This window comes from Neolamprologus multifasciatus, chromosome 2 (assembly GCF_963576455.1).
Source record: "Neolamprologus multifasciatus chromosome 2, fNeoMul1.2, whole genome shotgun sequence".
In the NCBI taxonomy this organism is placed as follows: domain Eukaryota; kingdom Metazoa; phylum Chordata; class Actinopteri; order Cichliformes; family Cichlidae; genus Neolamprologus; species Neolamprologus multifasciatus.
In genome coordinates this window covers 29,082,395-29,107,978 of record NC_140440.1, presented here as the reverse complement: position 1 = coordinate 29,107,978, position 25,584 = coordinate 29,082,395, and the positions used below count along the sequence as shown (strand labels likewise).

Sequence of the window (25,584 nt, the reverse complement as noted above, 5' to 3'; positions counted from 1 at the left end):
AATCTAATGTTAAAGGAGCCATGATGAATGGTTTTCATGTGGTTTGAGCTGTCAGTGGTCACAGCGATGGAGAAGAGCAGCAAGTGACCAGAATTACCAAGGGACACATGATTTTTATGTAGGAATAGAGGGACTCTAGAGGGAGAAGAAAAAAACAGAATCAATTTTCTCTCTGATATTAACCAACTTTAGTGTTTTGAACTGTGGAAGCCCTACGTAATTCTTTTTCTTTCTCACAATGTAAAGTTTCTTTCTCAATATAAAATTTCTTCTTCTTCTTTATTTAGTTTTGTATTCATTTATTTTGCAGAGCCACGCTGATAATATAGATCTGATAGTAACGTGTGTTTAAAGCTGCAAACTGTCAGGTAAAAGATGGCCACAGGTAAGGTCACATCTGCTCTGCTTAACAAGCCTCTCTAACCTGCAGCTCTAAAAAAAAAAAAAACAACATTATGCAACAAATACAGTTGTGGTGAAATGAAAGCACAACCTCTTTCAATTCTAAGGTATTATGTATTAGAAAATCATAAACAAAATCTGTTCTTTTCCGGGGCCTAAAATTAGATAATAACAGATTCAGATGAACAACAACACATGACATATTACACTGTCATTAGTTATTTTGCAAAAACGAAGCCAAAATGCAACAGCAATCTGTGAAAAACTAATTACACTGTGATTCAATAGTGTTTGCTGTCAGAGAGGTGACCTCACATTTGACTGCTTTCATACACACAGGATTTCATGGTTGACTCGGTGACTGCAAGGTGTTCAGGTCCTGTGGCTGCCAAACATGTCCAAATCACCACCCCTTCACCGCTGTGCTTGACAGTTAGTACGAGGTGTTTGTGCTGAAGGGATGTTTGGTTTTGACCAAATGTGGCATTGTAATTATGGCCAAATATCTTCACCTTGGCTTCATGTGTCAGAAGGAAATTGTTCCTGAAGTGTTGTGGTTTCCTCAGATGCAGCTATGCCAACTTATCAGATCCTTCTACTTTTAGAGAAAATGAGCTTTCTCTTGGCAACTCTTCTAAAAAAAAAAAATACAACTATATTTTTCTAATGATGCTGTCATGAAATGTAACATATAATATGCCAAATGTGTAGAGTCTGAAATGTAGTTCTTGTGTTTTTTGCATTTTCTCTGAGCATTGCACGGTCTGACACGGGCGTGAATTTGCTGGGACGTCCACGCCTGGGAAGACTGACAGCTGTTTTGAATGATTTTTCACTTGTGAATATCCTCTCTCATTCTACAGTTATGGACTTTACATTTTTGGGAGATTTCTATATAATCCTTTCCAGATTGATAACCAGCATTGTGTTAACACACACCTGAATGCTCGAGAACCAGCAAACTGTTAACATGTCTGCTTTTATAGAGGGTCTCACTTAATCAAATCCTTTTGAGTATCACCACCTGGTTGCTGGTTAACCTCCAAATTCCAGTAGAAGCAGTAAAGGTGAACTTCTGCTTCTGCATTTTGGTGTAGGTTTTCTTAAATACATAATTACACCATGTAATTTGTCATGTGTTGTTCATCTGAAGCTACATTAACTTTAAAAAAAAATGTTTGTCCTGATATGTAAAGGCTTATAATTACCTCCTTTTTTTTAAAAAACATAACTGTAAATATGGAAGTATGTGACCAGTTAAACTTGGATCTCAATCAAAAGTTTTTTCTGTGGGTTTGTTGTTTACTGCATATGAGAAGATGCACAATGTTAGCCTGACAGCTTGAGACAAAGCACTTAATTGCTCTCAGGTCAGGTGTTTAGCCTGAGCTAGATATGTCATGTTCTGTACCAGTATCACTTTTTATTGAGACATTGTCAGCGCAGCTGGCAGCTGATCAATGATATCCCATCAATTTTATATAAGAACATATCAACACTTAGTAATTTGCACTTTTACTCGACTGACTCCAAATGCCATCTTGCTGTCAGAACTCCCCTTTCAAACGATTTTAAGTTGTTCTTAAAATCTTGTTGCTTGTCAAAAAGCCCCGTCGAAGAGGAGAGAGCCTTTCCTGAAAAACATCCGAGTCTAGTATTTCCGAGCTTACATTTGCTATAAATTCCTTAAGTTATGTTTGGCATAAATGTCTGCAGCTGAACAAAGGCTCTTTCTGATCTTCATATTTTACATAGTCACGCGTGAAAGCAATGCCTTGCTTGAAGAATGAAGAATGAAATACGTATGAGATCTGTTCAGCATTGAGTAAGACAGACTTGAAACAATCAAAACTAATCCGTTATTTCTCTAGAGTTGAATTGAAGAAATGACTCTCCTAGCTATAAACCAAATAAGTGTTTCCATGTGGCGAACTGGATTGTAAAATCAGTCGTTTCCAGCTACAACCTAACATGCATGTATATATATTAGTATACACTTCTGAGTCATTCCTCAAAGGAAATAGCTTGAAGAATGGAGAAGGTTAAGTGTTAATGTGGCAACAGTTTGAAGCGATGTTTGCTGACAGCTGTGATGAATTGTTTCCAATGTGCTTGTGTTCCTTACCATACACGCACGTTTTCTGCATCATCCCACAAGATAAGATCTGTTCATGCTTAACGGCCTGTATTGTCTCCAAAAACGGTGGTGTGTATCATATTTTTTTTATTTGAGCTGCTCTTTATTGGTATGTTTGCTTTTTGAGGAACAGTGCATGCCATTTATTCAGTCCATAGTTACATTTACAGTATGATTCGATGCTTACACTTACCAGCTCTGTACCACAAAATGATAAACGGTAAAACAATATATGGAGGGGGCTCCATTCTTTAAAATCTACACATAACATTATTTCACATGCTACACATTGAAAGGTCACATATTTATCAACACATAAATAAGTGTAACGAGAGTCTATTTGTCACCTTCTCCCTTCCGTTATCTCATTCTATTGAACATTTTTAATTTAACACCAATTCTTCCTTTTTTTCCCCCATTCTGAAGACGTGGTATTTTGTATTCCCACTGGAGTGCACTCTTGAGTCAGAATATAAAATATCCAGGCCTTCATGAAATTGATGAACAACAAGTTAATTGGCTGGTCTTCACTGGGTCCTGCTGTGCTTCATTACTATCCACAGTTAGTCTGCTTAAGAGCATGTTAGGGCCATATGTTGCCCTGAGTGACAGTTGGCTGCAGTCAACTAATTGTGTTAAACAAGTTCAGTTTTAGTTCCGTCCGAGTAGAAGCAGCATCGTTTGTTTGGTCCTGGGTGGATTGAGCTGGCTGTGCGTGTGCAGTTGATTCTTACCGATGAGGCGTAGAGTTGCAGAGATCCTTATCTTTGTATTCATAAAGACCGAAATGAAAAGGAGCAAAGGTTTGCTCGTCTATTCACTCACCATTGGTAATGTATACATACATACGGGGCTACACATAAAAGTTTCAGGAGGTAGGACGGGTCCCGTGGAGGAAATAGCTGTATGCACAAAAAGAATACTGCAGTATTAATGTACAGATCAGACAGCTGACCCAAAATCACAACAATAAAATTATGTAATAAACTAAAAGAGAACTTGTGGTATCTGGTTAAAGTAAGTAAAGTTTGCCATCCAGTAATTACTGGATGGCAAACATGTTCGAATAATTATGTGCTTTAATGTAGATTTGATGGACTGTGTGTCTGCGCACACTCCTGTGTGTGTGTGTGTGTGTGTGTGTGTGTGTGTGTGTGTGTGTGTGTGTGTGTGTGTGTGTGTGTGTGTGTGTGTGCTTGTTGCTACAGAGCTCTGTGCTCTTGTCGGCAATATGGGTGCAGATTTTGTTCTTTGTTGTTGTAACTGAGTCAGATTTTGAGCACATGCACATAAAATGAACAATTAAGTCAATGATAGTCGCAAAATGCATAAAAAGAAATGATAACAGGGTGTGAAACTGGATAATGTAACTCCTTTATTCTGGAAGCAAATTTCTCAGCCTAATAAGCATATGGCAATATGGCCCGATGTGCTGTGGATGACACAGCTAAGATGTGTGTATTACAGCTCGTTTGTTCTCAGCTGGACTGGTTTGTGGGGGCTATAGGGATGTCAGAATGTATTTCTACTTACATGATGTACTATGGATGTTTCTACTGTGATACTGGATGCTTCCAAATAGAGGGGGTTGTACATCTTTGTCTATCTTTTGTTTGTTTGTTGCCCTTTTGTCATCGACCTGATGGATTCCTGTTCTGGGTTGTTTTGTAAGCACACCATCCACCTTGCCAGCACAAGCTCAACACAACCTGGGTTCACTGAAAAGAATGGAGAAAGACATATATGTGCATTTGTGTGAGTGAGAAGATTTTATTTTTCAGAGTATGACAGAAACACATTATATGATTTAGTGCAATGACATACTGAAAGCAGGGTATCATACAGAGCCAGGTTTTCTTTTTGCATAGCATCACATTCATCTGAATGTTGGTGCTGCAGCATTGTCACTCCAGTCTGGATGCAAAGTATGATTTTTTTTTTTTAAAGTACTCGATTTATATATGATGAAGTTTGAGTCATGACTGTGCAGGCAATAACACCAGTGCTGACACAAACTCATCTGCAGCATTCTGTATTCATGTTCATGAAGCATAATGTAACAATAGCCTGAATAATAATTTACCTTCCATCACCACTGACATCTGTGGTAGCAGTGCCATTTGCAAATTGGATAGATGTTGTGGCTGTCCTGCTGTTCATTTCTTGAAGCATGACGTTTTGATGTGTTAGACCTGCTCTGCAGGTGGCAGGGGTGTGGCCGCACAGCAGCGTTACCTCTGTAAGCTGGTCTCTGGCTGAGGAAATTCAAGGTAAGATGAAAACTGGGGTTAAGGATATACTGTAAAATGTATTGACACTATAATGTTTGCTGTCTTATACAAAACAGTCAGAAACCAAAAAATGGACTGGTACGTATGTGTATAGTGCATTTGTAGTCTTACTGACTTTAGGCTACAAGCCACATTTAATATATTCATACAAGGTTTTATTCTGTCGCTTTAAACACATTATCTATCTCACATCCGTGGCCATTTTTTATTTATTCTTTCTGTCACGGCCAAATTAGAAAAACAGATTAACCTAAAATGCATGTATTTGAACTGTGGTTAAGTTGAAATACCTGAAGGAAACGCACTCAGGTAAAGGGAAGATGCAAAGTCCACACAGAAACCAGACACCAGAAACCTTCTTGCTGTAAGTGCTAACCTTTTCACCACCATGCCAGCTAACTCAGCTTTATTGATTTTGTACTCTCCAAGAAACAGATTTTTTTATTCCTTACTTAAACCTGGCAGTGTGACTCAAATATTTGTCCCTCATCAGAGTTTGCCCGGGTGATTACACCCTCATTAGCCAACAGCGAATGAGGAGGAGGTCTCGCTGCAGTCTGGAAATGGTTCTAATGTTGTTCAGCAAATGTTGGATATTTTTTGAAGCAGCTGATTAAAGTCATGAAGAAGGGTCCTTTTTATTGTGCTGTGGTGTACCATGCTCCATGAAGTTTTCCAGATTGGTTACAACTGGGGATTTTAACATACACATTAATGACAACTCTGACTTCTTTGCCAGAGCTTTTATCAGCATCACGAGTTACCAGCATGCTTATGGCCCCACACATACCAGAGGACACAGACTGGAGCTTGTTTGCACTTTGAGTTTAAATGTTGTTTGGATTTGTTTTAGGAACATTTTTATTTATGATCATCACTGTATTCTTTTTAAAAAATATTTGTGCCTTTCTCCCCACTCAGGTTAGGTCTCAAATTTCAAATTGTTTTTCTGCTGATATTTTTTTATGCTTTCAATTTATTCTTATCCCCTTATAACAATGTTAATCCTTTAATATATGTTTTTAATAGTCATTGTCTTATCAGTTTAGATAAAGTATGTCCTGTTAAAAATTAGAGTAGCGCCTTCTTCAAACTCTCCTTGGATAAATTATTTATGGTTCTCGTCAAAAAAGTTGAACTTGTTTACCCATTCATTGCTTTCATTTAAATAATCTTTGAAAATCTTTAAAACTTCAGTAAGAAATACGAAGGCTGCTTGCTTTTCAAACCTAGTTTCAAAGACCAAAGGTAGTCCTAGGGTTTTATTTGACACTGTGATATTGTTACTCCTGCTCCACCTGCTGTCACAAATATTTCAAAAATCAATTATGAAAATGTTCATACTTTCTCTGCAGGAAAAAAAAATACAACAAAAAACAGAAATGTGAGAAATAATAATAATTCGACATCTTCACTGTCTGTTCCTGCCCCAGCTGAGCCTGTTATTTTAGGAAGATTTTTACCTGTTTCTTTTCTTTATCTGTTGAAATTAATTGAGTTATTGACATCATCCTCCTGTTCTCTTGATATTTTACCTGCAACTCAAAAATGTTTCATTTACTAGTATTGGTTCCTATCTGCCTACTGTAAGCGAACTTCAGTGATGGCCGATCGAGTCCCTGCTTATTTAGTCACATATTTAAAAAAAAAAAAAAAAAAAAAAAAAATTTAAAGCTTAATCTTTCTCTTCTTAGCACTTTTAAGACCAATCTCAAAATTGTTGTTCATTGCTCACCCACTGAGCCTAACCTCTGCCTTTGATACTGCTGAACCTCACATTATGCTCTATAGACTGGGATACTGGGTGGGTGTATCAGGTTCTACTTTGTAGTGGTTCTTTTCATATCTGTTTGGAGGATCCTTTGGTCTTCTTCCAGTTCTCTTATCCATGGTGTGCCACAAGGTTTGATTTTAGGGGCCTTTAGCATTTCTGTTATATCAGCTCCCTCTTCAGAACATGGTGATGCATGCATTTTTAAGGATATTTCTTACCACTGCTGCACAGATGTCATTAAGCTGTATATTCTTTTTAAGCCCCATATGTTTCTACGTTACAGATCTTGTACAGGTGTTGGATGGCTGACGGCCAACTTTTTCCTCTAACATAATGAGGAGAAAATAGGAATCTTTGTTTGTGCCCCTGATAAATTTATGCATGGGCTAATAGAAACACTAGATTCACTTTCCACTTTTACAAGTGCTTTTAGTATCTTGTAGTAGTTTGTGATATTAATTTGGAAAACAGCTATAAAAGTACAAATGTTACTTTTACTTACTTTGACCAGCTTTACCTGCTGATACAGAAGGGGATATCTGCTGGCTCTTCCACCTGCTGTACATAGGGCATCGGCATCTCAGTAGATGGGTATAGGCTGACCTGAAGTCCCTGTTGAGGGCTCCGTAGAGGATTGGATTTAGGGCTGAGTTGGCATAGCCTAGCCACAGCACAATGGAATATTCTGGCACTGTGCCAGGGTCTGGATGCTCCTGTAGGCCCAGCACTGTGAATAGGATGAAATAAGGTAACCAGCACACCACAAAAGCCCCAATCACTGCTGCCAGTGTCACTGTGGCTTTGTGCTCCCGCAGTGCCACAACTGTAATGCTGGAAATCACAGTGGTGGTAGTGGAAGAATTGGTCCTGCAGTTGTAGCTGGTGATGCAAGTGGGGCGTTCACTGACAATGCGCTTGGCCTGTGCACGTGCAATGCGAAGTATTCTGAGGTAGGTCCAGCACATAGCCACCAGAGGCAGGTAGAAGGTGAGAAGAGAGTCAGTAAGCACATACGGTCTGTTCAGTTCAAAACGACATTTCCCCTCCGAAGCCCAAGGCCCGTGGTTCTGGACTGTCCCATTAACGGTGTTCCATCCCATTTGGATGGGCAAGAAAGACACGGCCAGAGACACAGTCCAGACACTCGCCATGGCTACAGCAACTCTCCACGGTAACACCAGTGATGCATATCTCAGAGGCATGGTCACTGCCAGGTAGCGATCGACACTGATTGCCAGGAGGGTGAGGATGGAGGCAGTGCACAACATAACATCCATGGAGATATAGAAGTTGCAGAAGACTGCGCCAAGTGGCCACTCTTCATTTAGCTGTAGGAGAGCAGAGAAAGGGAGGACTAAGAGGCCGAGCAGCAGGTCTGTCACAGCCAGCGACACAATGAAACAGTTAGTGAGGCAGCGGAGACGTCGAGAGGCACAGACAGCCAGGCACACAAGTACATTACCAGCGACAGTCAGGAGGATGAGAAGGATCAAGATGAAGGCCAGCATTACTTTGGACAACATTATTGCTGTTGCTTCACTGGAGTCAATCAGACGACATCATGACCACTGCTTTATGTGAACCATTGTCCTGTTTTTGTGTCAGATTTTAATCAGATGAAGGATGGTTGCTTCAAGGGCTCTCATTGATTAAGTGCCACTTAAAATCTTGGCCACCCACATGTAATTCCTTTATCTCCAGCTCTCCCTGTATTTCCAATGTAGGTAGTAACTGATTGTTTCCTGTTGTTGAAAACCTAAAAAGTATCATATGGACTGATAAGAACAGATTTTCCATACATACTAATGACAGTAAAAGAAAATAATAATCCGACTGGCTGTTGGTTGGTTGTTGAACGGCTTTATGTCTGCAAGGCTGATTAACAGTGGTTCATGGTTCATCTTTCTGTCTTCAGCATCATTTCGTATGGTTATAGTGACACCTAGTGGGAAAAGACAAAAAGTACAATTAATAAGCCATTATGCCGTACAGTCACAGATACACACTTCTACACTCACACGTCAAAAAGATGCGGCTTTCTTATAAATTGGTTGTAACTGTAATTTATGTTATGTAACTGCTATTATACTACTACTGTAATAACCCTTTAATGCCTGCAATATTAAAGCAAAGGCAGCTTGTCAAACAAATGGTAGATGTCATATTAGGACAAACTGGGTTACACTGATAAGATCCTGTCCTGTTTGAACTGAGGAGGTCATGTGAAGGAGCATTTAATTGCTTGTAAATTCAGATTTTGTTTGCCAGAGAGTTTGTTGTTTCTTCTTTGAAAACTTCAGTAGTGTGTCTTTAAAATGACACATATTAACCTGTTGAAATGTTGTTTAAGGTTGAAATTAGTGCTACAGATGCTACAGCACCAGCAATGGCACTCACTTTTGTGCAGCTTTAGATGGTTGCATGCATGTCTGACACCTAATGTTTTAAATGTATAATGCATGATGCTAATTATTTCATTGTGAGCTTGCACATAATTAATTCATTACATGCATCATCATATTTTACATGTATGCCACTCTGTATTCTTATGTGCTTCCATTTTACAAACCTGTTTTCAAACAAACAGTCAATCTGAAAAATTCAGTTATCGGTAAATATTTAAATCAAGGGCGTCTCATACACAGCCTAATTGTTGATATGGCTGGATATAAAAAGAGAACTAGAACTCACAATATGTGAGCAAATTTTCTATCAATAGCAAGATATTAACATAATATATAATAATAACAACAAGAGCACTCAGAAAGTACAACTCCTCCACGAAGGGCAATTGCTAAAGTTTAATGTTTTTATTACAATATGATGACATCAGTCTCTTATGGTATCATTGTGTCGTGATAGGGCATCATAGTGAAAAATAAAAAGTGTGTTGTACAACTCTCTTTTTGCCCTTTTATATGATATGTTACTCAATATGTTTTCTCAAATGTTTTTTCAAGGACAACATTGACCTCGGGTGCTAAAAATGATGGTCAAGGTAAAATGCTTAGCCAACCTAGGTACTCATTTCTCCTAGTATATTGCTGTGAAATTTGAAGACAATCCATACTTTCTTTCTTTTTTTTTTTGCTAATATGAAGTTTTCACTGGTTTTCACATTTGCTGTGCCCATGACCAACTTGATCCAAATTTTATCAAAATTAAATCAGCTCGAGATGTCATTTAAATTCACCATCACACAAAATTTGAAAATTATATATTGTGGTCAATAGACTGCCAACAAACAGACATACAGACAGACAAACAGAACCAATAATATGCTCCCTTCCTTCGAGGGAGGAATTTTCACAAAAAAAAAAAAAAGAGAGAGAGAAAATTGAGCAACCTCTGAATGCTAGTGGCAAAGACCATGACTAAATGGCTGTGATGTTCAGGCCTTCAGGTGCCACTTCATCCATAATACACAATATTGAGGTGGAAATCACCGCAAGGGTTTAGGAGCACTTCTGAAAACTGTTATTACTAAATCAAACTAAATTTTAAAGCAGAAAACCATGAAAAAAAATCTTTTTTTTAATTAAAAATGGATAGAAGTGAAGTCTTTCACTGTCTTGTGAGCAGAACAAGGAACGAGGTTCATATTCAGAAAGGAAAAGGAAAAGTTTGGAAAATTATTTGCTTTTAGAAATGGCTGTCAGTGAGTTTTAGGATTACCTGAAATGCCAAAACTTGCCAGCTATGCATATTTTTCCCTGCTTGGGTCAAATAGCCCTTGGACATCTGTTGGAGGAGTTTGTTAACTTTTGGAGGAAAGATCCACTCACAGGTTAGAATTCTACTCTGAAAGGCACTGGGACAACTGGGACAACAAGGGCTCAAACATTTATTGTGAACATGATACAACACCAGGTAAATGTCTGGGCACTGTGTGACAATGCACAGGCTTTGCTGAGGTCTAGCTTTCTATACCAGTTGTATTCTCAGCTGGATGATTAGAAGAATCCAAGTGTAATGCATTTCTGCATTGGCTTTCCCTCTAAGTTATATCTTTTACAATCTATCTCAACCTGAGTCTGAGTCTATAGATGGTGACAAAAGGTAAAAGGCTGTTGCTAAAGATGTGATTTATTTCTCTACAGTACAGGTTGTTCGCTACTGCAGGAACATCAGGAAGGCTCAGTGTTTCTATCACAGAGGAAGTGGAACTTCTTTTTCGAATGCTGTGGTTACGCCGGCCTTCTAAAACAAACATGGCAGGGACCTGAATACTTTCTAAAGTGACTTTGTGCCACAATGGTAATACACAGCACAGTGCAAAAGTCTTAAACCACCCATCATTTCTCTATATTTTGCTGGGAAAATGGGTGATGAGTGCACTGATTTATTGAAACATGCAAACTTGAATAGAAATATGGTATAAGTACTGTATAAGGTGACAAGTATTGTAGCGACTTCCACAGTCGCTAGAGGCCGGGGATGGAGCCTGCCTATTTGCCTGACGCGCTGTCAACTTTATGCAATAATGCGAGAGGTGGAATTGTTTGCTTGTTTTGAGCTTGAAGCCTTTCCACACAGTGCCTTTAAATCCACCACATACTGCTTAATTTGAGAAAGATTTTCATTGTGTTGCATTAGCTCTTTCATTTTTTGTATTAGTCCTTTCATTTTATTGACATATCTTTTGCATTCATTTTGTAATTTTTCGATTTTATTCAACAATGCCTTTCCAGTCATTTTTCTTTCTCTCTTTCCCCCCAAATCATTAGAGGAACAATCATCACCACCTGTTTGACTCATGATTTTCCCCGTTTGTTTGTTCAATTTTTTTTTTTAATTTAATCTTCAGTGATCATCCATTAAAACATATCCACTGGAAGCCACAATAGACTTTGACCATAAAATCCTTTCAACGTAACTTTAATTGTCCATTTGAACGTCATCCAAGCAGCATAATTAATAAGTCGCAGCGCAGACATCAATCCAAGAGTGCAGCCAAAAACGTTGCACATTTAACCAACATTCATTCCATTCAGTGTCTCCTCTTGAAACATCTCAGCGCTAATGCAAAGTGGCTTCCTTTTCCACAACCAGACATGCACAGGTATTCTTACCTGCGCTCCTCAGAATTGCGTCAGGTGTGTCGGTGCTGCTGGCTCACTTATTCAGATGCGCTGCACTTACTTGGCGTCTTTCAGGTTCCTTGATTGATTTCTTTGATCCTGCTTGCGGCTTGCTTCTCCAGAATGCCGTTTTTTGTTGACTAAAGATGTAGTGACTTCCACAGTCGCTAGAGGCCGGGGATGGAGCCTGCCTATTTGCCTGACGCGCTGTCAACTTTACGCAATAATGCGAGAGGTGGAATTGTTTGCTTGTTTATTAAAGTATTTACAGAGTAATGTCATCTCGCGATTTGGACTCTTACAATGCCACAGGCTCTAATGTAACAAGGCGAAACATGTTGTGCAGCGGTCAACAAAAACTAAGGCTACCCAGCCCTCCTCTCTGTCAAAATCAAAACCAGTGAATGACAGACTGACAATGCCCTCTTAATGTCACCGCTAGCACCCACGTGACTCCCATTACACATCACCATAGCAACCAAACAAATGAAAACCCAGTGATAATCAAAAAATTCAATACATTTAATTATGGCTCCTACAAGTATAACTCAAAAACAGAGTGGTTATTCTTCAGCACAGCCTGAACTCTCTTGTAATTTCTTCAAGTAGTCTTCAGGAATAGGTCTCCAGGCTTCTTGGTTGACATTCATATTCTCATGTTTCCTGCCTTTTGTTCCATTTTCTGGCAAGATGATCCCACACTGCTTTGATTTGAGGTCCAGGTTGGGCAGGTCAGTATCCCATTATGTGTTTTTCTATCCAGGTATCCTTTTATTGCATTTGTAGCATGGAGGGGATCATTATCATGCTGAAAAATGCTAATTAGACATTTTTCAGATAACTATTTGTAAGACCTACAGCAACTGATTTTCAGTACATTTTTCCTCAGTGTCACACATTTCTACCTGTTTCCTTTCATGTTTCCTCATGGCCACTGGCAGCTTATTGGCCTTACTAGCATGTGACCCACATATGCAAGTCTAATGCAGTGGCCTGATTTAAATGTGCCCAAAGGTTATTCACTGTGTCCTCTCCATCTTATTCCCAGCTTTCCTGTCTTTGCCTGTCACAGTCTGGCGAGGGCAGACTGTATGAATTGATGAGAAGGACCCAAAACGCAGACTCCAAGGAACAGGGAACAAAACTTGAATGTTAATAAAAAGCGAGCCGTTTAATGAGGCTGGTAAAAGGTACAAATAAAAGGCTCCTCGGGCCCCCCAGCTGACGTGGCATGAGGCTGGTCGGGCTCCTCGGGCCTCCCAGCTGACGAGGCATGAGGCTGGACGGGCTCCTCGGGCCCCCCAGCTGACGTGGCATGAGGCTGGACGGGCTCCTCGGGCCCCCCAGCTGAAGAGACAGGCACAGAGCCAGCGGGTACAGATCCAATTCTCCTGAGCTTCCTAAACATAAGGAAAAAGGCTGGACGGGCTCACTAGAGCCTCCAGCGGAAACAGGAAAGGGTGCAGGCACCTGCTGGACACTAGTTGCTCCCACCCGGAGAGTAGGTACGGGTGCAGAGACGGGCTGTATCCTGGCTGACTTCACCCTGGGGGTGCAGGGGTGGACTGGTTCACAACCCCCCTCACCCTGGAAGCCGGGACAGGCACCGGCAACGGCTGGGCAGCTGCCATTCTCACCTGAGGAGCTGATATGGGTGCAGGGGCTAGCACAACCTCAGCTGGCCTGGGAGCAGGGACAGGAGTCATGGATGCAGGCTCAGATAAAACAGTCAGTAAGTCCAAGTAGCTTAGCCAGTTTAAATATGGTGGATGGCACCTTGTTATCTGTAACGTTCTCACCAGTCACATCATACACATCCTTAGATAGTTCACTAGGGACAGATACAGAAACTAGGGAGTCCCTTAAAACATTGTCCTGTTCTGAGACGATGGTGTCACTTGTGCTCACCTCCGGGGCTTTCTCAATTGTGGCCAAAACAAAGTTCTTAGAGTCTACCAGCAAGTAGTCCATAAATCCTGGGTTGGCCATTGCTATCCGAGCTAGTTGGGCCCGAATGGAGTCCTTCTCTTCCTCCTGCTTCCCTGCGCAGGAAATAATCCAGAGTCCTCGAAGTTGCGAGGCACAAATTTTAAATTCAACAAAGTCACTGAAGTAAATGTCTGCTGGGTCCAACATGGTCAGGTTGTTCTGTCACAGTCTGGCGAGGGCAGACTGTATGAATTGACGAGAAGGACCCAAAACGCAGACTCCAAGGAACAGGGAACAAAACTTGAATGTTAACAAAAAGCGAGACGTTTAATAAGGCTGGTAAAAGGTACAAACAAAAGGCAAGGCAAACTGAAACAAAAATAACACAAACCTAAACTGGGGAATCTAAGCCAACAATATGAAAAAACCTGGACATGAAACCTAGAAACCTGGTGTAAAGAACATAGCGTGAACAACAGACGACCTGACAAGGAATGACTGAAGACACACGGACTAAATACACGGGAGGATAATGAGGGAAATGGAAACACATGGGGAAACAGTTGACACACATGAACATAACAACGTCACAAGGGGAGAGTAAAACTAAAAACATTGAACATAGGAACACAGGACCCCCTTTAAAAATATATATCAAGAAATAGAATGGCATCTTCACAGTCACCTTCGCACTGAGGCCCATTCTGATGAGGATTCAGCAAACAGTAGATGAATCAACTGAAGGACAAGATGCATCTCACAGATTCTGTATCAGGTCTTTTGCAGTATTTTCTGCATTTTTTTTAAAAAAGACATGACTTCACATACTGTTCATCTGCTAAGGTAGTTTTAAAGCCATTCTTGTTTTGTTCTCCACATCTCAAGTTTTCTCCAGTTTTTAAAGGTCACACTGCACACCATGCAACAATATACCACCAGCTAACACATCTTCGGGAATGACGTAAAAATACTATTTTGGGGGGTCTAACTTGCCTTTTGTCATAGATTAATCTAAAGAACACTGAAAAAAAAATGATGTGCTTTTGTACCAGGCTGCTAATAACAAAATACCTAAAGATACAATTTAGTTTAAAATTGGTTCTCCTCATTGCTAAGTAGTCTGTTATGAATAGACCCAACTTTGGTTCATCCCTTGAGTTAGGTGCCTTTTTATGCTTAAATAATTCATCGGTCAGTGTTATGGGGTCAAATAAACAAAACAACATAAAAGCTTTCCTCTGAAAATGGACAGGGACTGGACTGAGATGAGCGAATCAACAACAAATTGTCAAAGAAGAAATTTCGAATGACCTTCAGAAAGCTTGGAAAACAACTGTTCAAAACCACTTCTCCAAAATTACAAGAAAATCTGTCTCCTTGGAAGCAAATTCGAAAGAAATGAAAGGGGGGGGGCTTCAGACTTTTGCACAGTACTGTATGTAGTTTTCCATTAACAAATAACAACCTTGAATGACAAATTATTCAAAGCTTTACATCCAGACTTTTCCACATAGACCTTGTTTACAGATTTACAGAGCGGTATTTGTACTCTGAGAACACCAATGACATGTCGGCTTACGCTTTTAATGTGTGCCTGGTGGAATGTGGAAAACCACTACTAGATAGGTAAGAGAGATTGTGTGTGGGCAATGTGTGTCTATTAAATGTGGTTGCGTCAGTAGGTGGTGGGTAATGTTTGCCTCTCTGTTTTCTAACACTGTAATGGATAATGGGAGATTTGCCAGACTTGGTTCAGTGCCACTTGCTTATCACGCTAGATAAAGATGCTGAGACTCTGAGCCAATGGCTTCAAATCAAGATAGGAAGAAAGAAAATTACACGACATAATGAAAAGAAATGTTTTAATTAAATTTGGTTCCACAGAAACCAGCACCAAATCTGTAATCTTTGAACTCTTCTAATCTGCACATTTCTATGACTTACTCAGCACTGAGCTACATCCAAAGCAGGGGTAGGCAACTCCAGGCCTCGAGTGCCAGTGTCCTGCAGGTTTTAGATGTCCTTGATCCAACACAGCTGATTTAAATGGCTAAATTACCTCCTCGACATGTCTTGAAGTTCTCCAGAGGCCTGGTAATGAACTTATAATTTGATTCAGGTGTGTTGACCCAGGGTGAGATCTAAAACCTGCAGGATACCGGCACTCGAGGCCTGGAGTTGCCTACCCCTGATCCAGAGCAAACACCGATAACAGAGCCACTAACGCATGAAGTCCATTTCCTAAATGCACGAGCCTTTATGTCTCACAGAACAACAGACAGACCCCAAATTTCACCTGTTTACAACATCAAAATGTGCCACTCACTTTGTCTCTCATGCACATTTTCTTGCAGAGAGCTACAAATAGATTTGGCTTGCTTTCAACACAGGCCTTACAGTCATTTTTTTTTAAACAATGGCAACTTTATCACAACCTTGGGCATACCATACAGAAAATGTATATATACGCTATGTATGCGTGTGCTATTCTTACTTGCTCTGAGCTCAGTGCATTAGTTCAACTTCCCATGTCACAGTGCATGTGTGAGAACTTAACTATGCTTGCTTCCTGTGTTTATCTTTGTATAAACATTTATGTTTTAATTTATTATATTATTATACAGCCTTGACCAGTCACTTATAGTAAACACATAATTTATTTAGCACAAGATGCAAAAGTCTTTCATCGGTATTATGTCACCAATAGTCTGTGTAGATAGTAAAAAATAAAGTCAGTCAATGTCATTCACCTTAATGCTGGGAAACAAAATGTGATGATGTGTAAAAATGAAAAAAATAAAAAAGTTTTTTTTAAAAATCCCTCATTTAGACACTTTATTACTGACCATCTGTTTTCTTTCACAAACCACTCATTAGTTGTCCCTAATGGAAAGCAGTGGTGAGTGCTACTGCAGCTGTATGCACTATATAATAACACACATTCATGCATGCACATGTAGGTCTGCACTGACACACTAACATGACCCAAAACATGTGTCTTGGTAATGGATTTTGAGGACCGTAATGGATTCTAATGACTGCTGAGTATTTTGTTTTCCACGGGATATAAAAGGCTGCACTATCCTCCTCAGTTTCTTGAAAAACAACAGTGTAAAAAAATGTTTTCAGGTGTTGAGGAAAAGGGTCACATGGGTTTATGGATATGAAAACAGCACTTTAAGAGTTCATCCTGTCTTTAATAAGGTGACGCCCAGTATTTTGAGGACTTAAGAGAGATGAAATATAAAGTGATTAACTGTTAATTGCAGCAATATTTTCCTGTCTTTGTCTTCTCAATGTAGGGAGATATAAATGAGCTGAAGAGGCTTCATCCGGTCTCACCCAGATCTTTCTTTACTCAGCAAGCGGTCTTGTGAAAAGAGTCCAATTTGGGTATAAGGATGAAAGGCAGGCAGAAAAGTACTTAGAACAGTGGCTCTTTACCAGACATGGTCTAAGCTCTGGGATGAGCAATGGAGTTATTTATCTCTCTGCTGGGACTCTCTGCCTAAATTGTGATATTCTCCAAATACCAAGTGTTCATCCTCTGACCTCTTTTTTTTTTTTTTTTTTTTTTGCTCGCCAGATGCGTCTTTTTAGAAATAAACCAATAATAAATGGATGCTCCTCATCATCCCAATAGGTAATCAAAGTAATCACATCTATTGTGATAAATGCAATGTAATGTCTTTTGAATATGCTTAGATTAATCTACCCTCTCAACTGACTCCAAAAGGTAATTTCACCCCCTGCTGAATTGCAAGGGGTGAGATTGCCTTTTCAGACTGATTGCTACCGACTAGTCATGGTTCCAAGAAATAACTCAGCTATACATTCATTTATGTTTCAGGAAGTATGGCAATGGCCTGAGATTGTGCGCTGAATCAAATCTCTTGTTTTGCCGTGAATTCATGCATTTTTGAGTAACATATTTATTTGATTATGATTGGACAGCAGCTAAGTGGTTAAATTATTCAACGGCAAAAAGAAGATTAGACTGTACGGCAGCTGGTGCGATTCTGAAAACGTAATTTTTTTTTTCAACTATCATCAGATCAATAAACATTTGTCTAGTGCTAAAGAGGACTACTGATGTTGAAAGTAACTTGTGGATGATGTGCATACATCGTCCATTAGAGAAACATAATACAATCAGGAATACAAATCTTTAATTCATCTTAATACAGTTTAATTGGTTATCAAATACTTGGCTCACTGACTTCCTCTGATTTTTGCAAAGCAATCTGTGGCTGTCTGTTTTGTTGTGAATGTGCGTGCATGTTTGTCTGTGTGTATGTGTTCACATTTGTCTTCCTGCTTGCCTTTGTTTCTGTCCTTTAGTCTGGGGTGCTTGGTAGGCTAGCTGTTGTGTATTCTAACCAGTGAAGGAAAGCTGTGGAATCCTGATGAAGCATGGAAATGAAACACACTGCGACAGACATGACTGCAGACAGACAGGGGGATCAGACGCATAAAATATGCATAGACACTAACAGCATGCTTTGCTGTGGTACACGCACATGCACGCACACACACACACACACACACACACACACAAATGCAAGTTTGGGTCACATGGAGGTGATTGATTGCACTCATTATGTCATATGTCATGCTTGACCTTACCAGATCACATGTTATCATTGCAGCCATATAGAGTCCTTTACAGAAATAATGTTGTGTAATGTGGGTTAGACACACACAGACCAAATCTGCACACAACTGTTATCAGCTGGGATACAGCTGATACAGTTCATACAGTTACCAGCAGCACATTTGAAAGGGAACTTCTGAACTGCTGAACAGCAAATAAGATGCGGTGACCATGTCATGACACTAAACCACATCCTCTTGCTATTCTTGTAACCGTTTCTCATTCTTTGCTCACTTAGGTGTAACATCCAGTTTGAGCTATGTATGTGGCGACCTTTATTTGAATAACTGCACATTTCAATTTTATATAGGCCAGCTTATGTCAGAGTTTGTATATCTTGCTTTAAATGTATGATATTGCATGTTTCTCAAAGAAACAGCAATGGTGGGTATCATTAGATGTGACTGCACAATGGCTGAAAGAGCATAGCTAGTCCTTCCTTAACTCCATAAAAATCAATGAAACCAGTGCAATAGTTAAAAGCCAGATTGTCTCAGTAATCTCTTATATACAAAGTGATTTACAACAAAATAACATTATTAGATATAGCCAATATTAAATGCCTATAAATACCAAATGTAACCTTCTGGAAATCACTAATTTGAAAAAATAGAATCAGGAATTTAATTAATTTGATTTTAATTCGATTTTATTTCCCAATACTCCCACAGTTTAAGGGATAAAATACTTATATTTTGTTTATCAGCAACTCCAGGAAGACTTTATGGATAATAGGACAATAGGACAATGCATAGGAATGTACATGCTAACAAGTACATGCTACTATGTAACGCAGACATATTTGTTATGTCTTGTTGTAATTTAAGTAGCCAAAAAAAGTCATAGCTACTCTGCCACCCTCTGTGCTGATCTACTTGCCTTTTTAGCCCCGCCTTTAAGGTTTTATAATAGAAATTCACACTGTTTTTATATATAAAATGGGAAGGGTAAAGTTAAAACACAGACCTTCAAAGTGTAAAAGAGAAATGATCACACAAAGAATAATCTCACTTCCTCATATTCAGAACTGATTACACGACCTCTTTGTATATTTGTCTTTGTGCGTAGTTCACATGTTCACATCAGGCTCAGAAGTGGCCCAGCTGAATTCTACACAGCAGCAAACCTCTGACATCTGACAATTTCTATTCATTCTATAGAAATTGTCTATTCTATTCATACACCACGTCACTGCCCACATACGTACTGCTTCTATACATTTTTTTCTCCTCATCTTTGCATTTAAATGCAATAAACTATAAAGAAAATCTGATATCAGAACATAAAAAGAGACTTAAATGGAATTTGTACTGACTGTGCTGTCAATTAAATACGGTTTCATCACCTATTTGACCAATCTTAAATGAATTTAACTTTTTTATTTTTATTAATCAGCATTCTTGCTTGGCTGCTGAAAAGCACTCAAATAACACAGTGCAGATCAAATATTAACTCAAGCTTGATTATGCTGCCTGGCTACAGCATTCGCCGTGTTTTCACACCTAGCTCGTTTAAATTTGAAGACATATTAAACAGCAAGTATAAATTAGGAAACTATCACTCACCTCAGCGCTTCTTCTCTTCGTCTGTGATGACTGCCCTCGTTACACTGCTCTGCTCCCAGAGCGAACCACAGTCTTGCTCATGAAGTGTGTGCCTTTCTGTGTGTAACGAGTGTGTAAGTGTGTGTGGGAAAGAGAAGAGAGAAAGAGGAAGGGAGTAGCAAGTCCTCGCACAGCTCCATTCCTCTCTCTCTCTCTTTTCCCCTTGCTCTCTGTGCGTCTCCTATTGTTGTCGGCTCATACTAATTCCATTAAGGCTGAATACAACAGGTTGCCTAATTTATTCAGGTAATATCGGCCAGTCTGTATCAAAGTGTTGAGGAGCATCTTCTTTGTTCTGGCATATGGCACATACAATTTATAAGATGTGACAAGAGAATGGCAGTGTCCATAAAATAATTTCAAAAGCAAATTACTCTTTTGTGCTTTCTCTTCTTGTTAGAGAGGCACCCTCTGCCAGCTGCTTCTTTTTATTCCTTCGGCTGTACATCAGCTAATTTCTGTTGGGTCTTTTTTTTTATTCCATGCTGTGCACCTTTAAGGCCTACCTTATTTTCCTCCTCCTTGAGTTCCAGTTTATTTCCACTACAAAACTATGAGATAAGACATCTTTTGTCATCCATTTTCTCTCTCTGCTTCTCACTTTGTATATCTATTTTTCTCTCATTGCCCTTTTTTGTGTACACAAATGTTGTCAGTCATTTCTAGGTCCCAATTCCTAATATTTCACCTTTGTTTCAGTGTTATATCGATAGCATGTCTCAGTCTCAAACCATGTTTCCATAACAACAAGATTTCTAGAGGACCTTCTATGTCAGTGCCTGACTGGCATTCCTAACTTGGAGTCAGTTCTGAGTTAGGACTGCCAATGGTTCTGTTTGTGATGCATATTAAAAATAAGACTGTGGATGGATGCCGCTTATTGGGCCTTTTAGCTCCAGTGCTTTTACAGCAAGTTAGAGAAATAAAATAAGAAAATAAACTATTTAAGTTTGTAGAAAGTATGCGAAAGGTAGTTGGCAATGAAACCCCATACTCTCATTGGTTACTTTATTTGGTGCACCTGTGCAATTCCTCGCTGTTGCAAATATCTAATCATGTAGCAGCAATTTTAGGGATTTAGACATGGTCAGGATGACCTACTGAAGTTCAGAGCACGAGAATGAGAAAGAAAGGTGATTAAAGTGACACTGAACTTCGGATGGCTGCTGGTTTCTGAAATATCAGACTATCCAGATGAGGTGAAACAACAGATCTGCAGATGTACTAGGAATTTACCACACAACCAACACTATGGTTTATAGGGTTTACAGATAATGACCCAAAATAGAGAAAATATCCAGTGAGCTGCAGTTTTCTGGATTTAAATGCCATGTTGACATCGGACAAGAATGGCCGGACTACTCAAGCTGATTTGGTGTAGCAGTGGAACGGGGAGAACATAATTACTTAATAAGTTACAGTTTCATGAAACTGTGATAAGATGACCCTGCAAGTACTGAAGCAGAAGCAAGAAGAGCCTTGATGTCCTCAAAGGCTTTTTGACAGTGATCTGACCACTAGAACTTAACTTTGGGAGTTACATTAGTTAGAGGAACCACAGAAGAGAATTTTTTAAAAACTCATGGTAAAACTCCATTCCAAGAAATCACTGACATTGTCTCTTAGTAGTGGTAGGAAGGAACTCAAGAGCCTCCACTTTGGCTCTGAAGGGATGTGCATTCTCTTGTTCAACCACCTTAACCAAATAGGTGGCCTTAGAAAACTCACATTTGGCAAGACTCATTCTAACATTTGCCTTAACTAGATGATCGAATAAAGCCTGGATGCACCTAAGATGATCTTGACAGGTGTTGCTATATAAAACTACATCATATCAATACAGCACACCCTTCCAAACCAGAAACGATGCAGTTCGTCTGGCACTGTAATGTGGCAGGAGCATTTCTCAACCCAAATGGCATAACTGTAACTGAAAATAATTCAGCTGGTGTGATAAAGGATGCAATTTCTCTAGCATGTGGTGTCAAAGTGGGTGGGGACATCGAACAACAACGCAGTGTAATAATTGAGCATAGCCCATCCTTTCTAGATTATTCTAGAAAGGATGGGCTATGCTATTCTATATGTCCTAACATTAAAATCAAGATTATTCAAAGACACTTAAGACAACCCTGTTCGAAACCTTTAGAATTCTCTAAGACCTCTCCAACTACTCCCAACTGGATCTAAGCAGTTCCCTGGAGTAGAAATGATGTAGTTCAGTTCTACAAACTGGTGAAAATAGTAGGAGCACACATTTCCTTGTAAAGGCGAATTAACAAGAGGCAAAGGGTCAACACTTGATCCCCTAGGCCAGGGGTCAGCAACCTTTAGCACCCAAAGAGCCATTTGGACCCGGTTTCCACGCAAAAGAAAACACTGGGAGCCGCAAATACTTTTTGACATCTAAAATGAAGATAACACTGTATATATTGTTTTTTACTTTTATGCTTTGTGTGAACAACTAAGGTGTGTTGCTTAAAACCATGAAGTGCTACAGAGAAAATTACATTTTATTTATGTAATTAACACATTTTGAACTCTTAAAGAAATATAACAAAAGGAAAGACACCCAGCTGAACTAAAATGATCCATATAGCAAACAAAAACTGTTGTGAGCCGCCACCCTTATATTGCGTTTGTGCTTTTGGAGCCTTGACCTGACTTTTAAAAAATAATTGGAAAAAAGCACTATGCTGCTAAAAGATGAAAAATAGATATTTACAAAATATTTTACCTGGTTAATGTGTGTGGTGGGGCCTGTACCGCCGCTGCAGGGGAGGCGGACACACCTGAGCGGCACCCGCAATCACGCCTCGCCGCCTTGATGTCTGTGCTATCAATGCTGTTGTGTTGGTGTGTGTCGGGCTGTGAGCTTTAACACCGGCTGTATACGTACAGCAACCGTGTGTGAAACGTGCTCCAATAGGCGCTCCCTATAGGGCTTTGGAGCGTGATGTCACGGGGGTGGGCGTAGAAAGGATTTTGGCCTGATCCGCCATTTTCGGGGTCAAAACAAAGCGCAAGCGAAAAGGGAGCGAAGGCCCACACAACAGCCACAGTTCGTATTTGCTGTGTGGTCGGCTGCAATGTTCGATTGCACGACCGGTGAGAGAATAAGCTTGAAAATGAGATGATGAGATGAGATGATGAGATAGCCTTTATTTGTCAGTTGCAGGTCTTTTGCCCACAACTGAGATGACAGACCTTGCCGACCGTACATACAATACACAAACATCACATTGGGGAGACAGGTCAGGCTAGGTAGGGAGGAAAAAAAACATTGAAATGTGTAACACAAAAGGATAATACAGGAATGCACAGATATCAACACACCATAGCACAATAAACACAGACAAGCAACATGGGAAAGTGTTCCAGTGTGTACATCTGATCTGGGACCGCTGCAATATTCGACTGCGCCTCCAGCTGACCCGATGTCCACATCAGAGGGGAGGTAAGCGTTGGAGGTGGCGTTGGATCCGGGGTAGAGAGGGTGATGCATCAGTGAGTGCTTATCAGTATCAGTATATGTATGTGTGTGCGTGTCCATAGTTCAGCTGAGACAGTGTCCTTCGTTTTCGCCCTAAGTAAACAGTCTTTCAGCCAACCCAAGTGGCCTTGCATGTATTGGGAAGGAACAGACTCAACACAGTCGTTATCAGGGAGTTTTTGTTCGGCTCCAGCCTTGAGCCCACAGGTGGCACCGAAGGGCTAGCCAGATTATGATGGTAATTTTTCTTTTGCAACAACTCATGAGAATTTCAAAGCTGTTCTTTAACACTCCGACACTGGTCTCTCAATCTCCCGTTGGAGAACCGCGAGCTTCCCCATGATGGTATCAAACCTCCGTTCCGTGGTGTTGTCAGTCTTTTGCTCAGAGAGCCGATTCTGAGAACTCACAACTGCAGTGAGCTGTTCTACAATGTAATCCAACTTTCGCTCAAAGGTGTTATTTTGAGCAGGCCTCTCCTTGATGTAACCCAATATACGTTCAGAGGTGTTATTCTGAGTATCCACGGCAGCTGTAAGCGTCTCCAAGTTCTTAACCATGCTGCTTTCAATGAGCCCATTCTGAGAAGTCGCACCTCGTCCCATCGTTTCAATCCCAGCGGGCAGCCTTGGGGGGGTTTGAACAGCTGGTTCTGCTCTCTTAATTCTCCGATAAGTCAGGGCCAAGCCAGCTCCGATCAGCAAGAACCCTGTTATCATGGTTCCAAATAGGTAGATATCTTCAGCGTCCTCGATCGACAGTCCCGCCAGGCACACGACCCTCCATTCTTGCTACCCGTCCATCGTGTATCCGGCAGGGAAAGTCCCTCCAGGGCACTCGCGCTCTCCCGAGCCCAGACTTCTCGTTGAGAAAAGGGTGTCAATAGCATTCAGAGACCAGTTGATCAAATCCATAATTCTCTTTAGGTTTTAGAAACAGACTGTGAGAGAGTGTTCCAGGGAAAGTAATACAAAAAACACGAGACTAGACAAGGACATAAGCAGGGAAGATAAGGGAGAGGAGAGGAGAAAAAGTGCGTCCGCCTCCTCCGAGAGCCAAAAGAGAAAAATGGTTTATCTTTTCATTCTTTCCCAACCTGGAAGCAACATGAGGCAGCTCGTGTATCGGATGTTACCAAACGAAGGCGTCTAGCCTGGATAGCAGCTGCGAGATGAGCTGATATCCAGTTCTCTTCCATCCATACTAAGTTATTATACTGTGTTGTGTTGTTTGTGTTGCGTTGTGATGTGTCATATCGTGTCGTGTTGTGTTATATGTAGTGCCGACGTAGGACAGTTTTCCAATTTCATTGTACTACTGTACTATGTATGACTGTGCAATGACAATAAAGAGTTATCTTATCTTATCTCCAAATATCTGTTGGTGCTCCAGACATTTTCATTCCGGTAAGTTCTAAATATGTTCATATCACTCTTTATAGCCTATTAGTTTTATTTTCGATGCACTCTGAGGTCATAACAAATTAGAACAAACATCCTACTGAGTGATTTTGCAGAACTACCTTCTATTTATAGAGTTGCTAATTATTTGGCATTATTGCACGCAAACCAGCCAATAAAATGGATGAAACACATCGTGACTGGGTCCCAGCGCTACACAAGGGACCTGCTTCAAACATACCACCATGCCAATCACATTACTTCTTCCATGTGAGGGTGACGAGGTGACCCTTCTGGATAAGATGGTGAAGGTTTGCTGTGTTTGGTGAACAGTGTGGTAGTAAAACCAGGGAAAATGAAACTTGCTCCTGTTAAATATTCTTAAGTCTTGTGCTGTATAAATAGCGGTATTTTTTCAAAAGATACAGTAAATAAAGTAATGTTAGAAGTGGGTGATATCATGTAAACACTGTCATGATTTTGTGTAAACATTTTGTCATTTGTAAACTATAAATGTCATGGATTCTACATTGTAACTGATGTGATGTTCTATAAAGTGGTTTTAATTTAAAAAAAAAAAAAGAGGCAAAAATTTGTTTGTTTCTTTATTCAACTTTTGAACAGTGGTACTCAGTCAGTACATATTCAGTAAATGCAAATTATTTACATAGCAGTGCACTACAGGCCTAAATCTAGACCCCTAGATAAAACATTATGGGTCATCCCGCAACCCACAGCTTTACTGTGTTCCAGCAAAGTATCCAATAGCAGTGACAACTCCTCCACATTAGCAGGTGGAATTTTTCTTTTTTGAGGACG

At 40.0% G+C, this 25,584-nt stretch overlaps 1 protein-coding gene and 1 pseudogene across 2 annotated transcripts; both read right to left on the bottom strand.

Moving 5' to 3' along the window:
• Positions 1 to 332: 332 nt before the first annotated feature.
• On the bottom strand, positions 333 to 20,594 carry hrh2a (histamine receptor H2a). Of its 2 annotated transcripts, XR_014868848.1 has the most exons (5): positions 19,834 to 20,594; positions 7,107 to 8,546; positions 4,623 to 4,794; positions 4,073 to 4,257; positions 333 to 3,441 (listed from the first exon to the last, which is right to left on the bottom strand). XR_014868848.1 is itself a non-coding variant. In XM_085131567.1 (4 exons), the coding sequence occupies exons 2-4, from the start codon at positions 8,125 to 8,127 to the stop codon at positions 4,239 to 4,241; spliced, it is 1,212 nt and encodes a 403-aa protein (XP_084987693.1). In that variant the 5' UTR covers positions 8,128 to 8,546; positions 19,834 to 20,594; the 3' UTR covers positions 3,583 to 4,238. The 2 variants fall into 2 exon arrangements, 1 of the variants encoding a protein (XP_084987693.1); XM_085131567.1 differs by lacking the exon at positions 333 to 3,441 and having other exon boundaries at positions 3,583 to 4,257.
• A 3,000-nt stretch (positions 20,595 to 23,594) lies between these two features.
• Positions 23,595 to 24,546, bottom strand: LOC146524691 (uncharacterized; annotated as a pseudogene).
• Positions 24,547 to 25,584: the final 1,038 nt, after the last annotated feature.

What these genes read in the sequence shown, in the direction of transcription:
- hrh2a (XM_085131567.1), bottom strand. Translation starts at nt 8,127, where the DNA reads ATGTTGTCCAAAGTAATGCTGGCCTTCATCTTGATCCTTCTCATCCTC. An exon ending in AGCAGGTAAAGCTGGTCAAA is followed by an intron (nt 4,795 to 7,106) that starts GTAAGTAAAAGT and finishes GAATTTCCTCAG; the next exon opens with CCAGAGACCAGCTTACAGAG.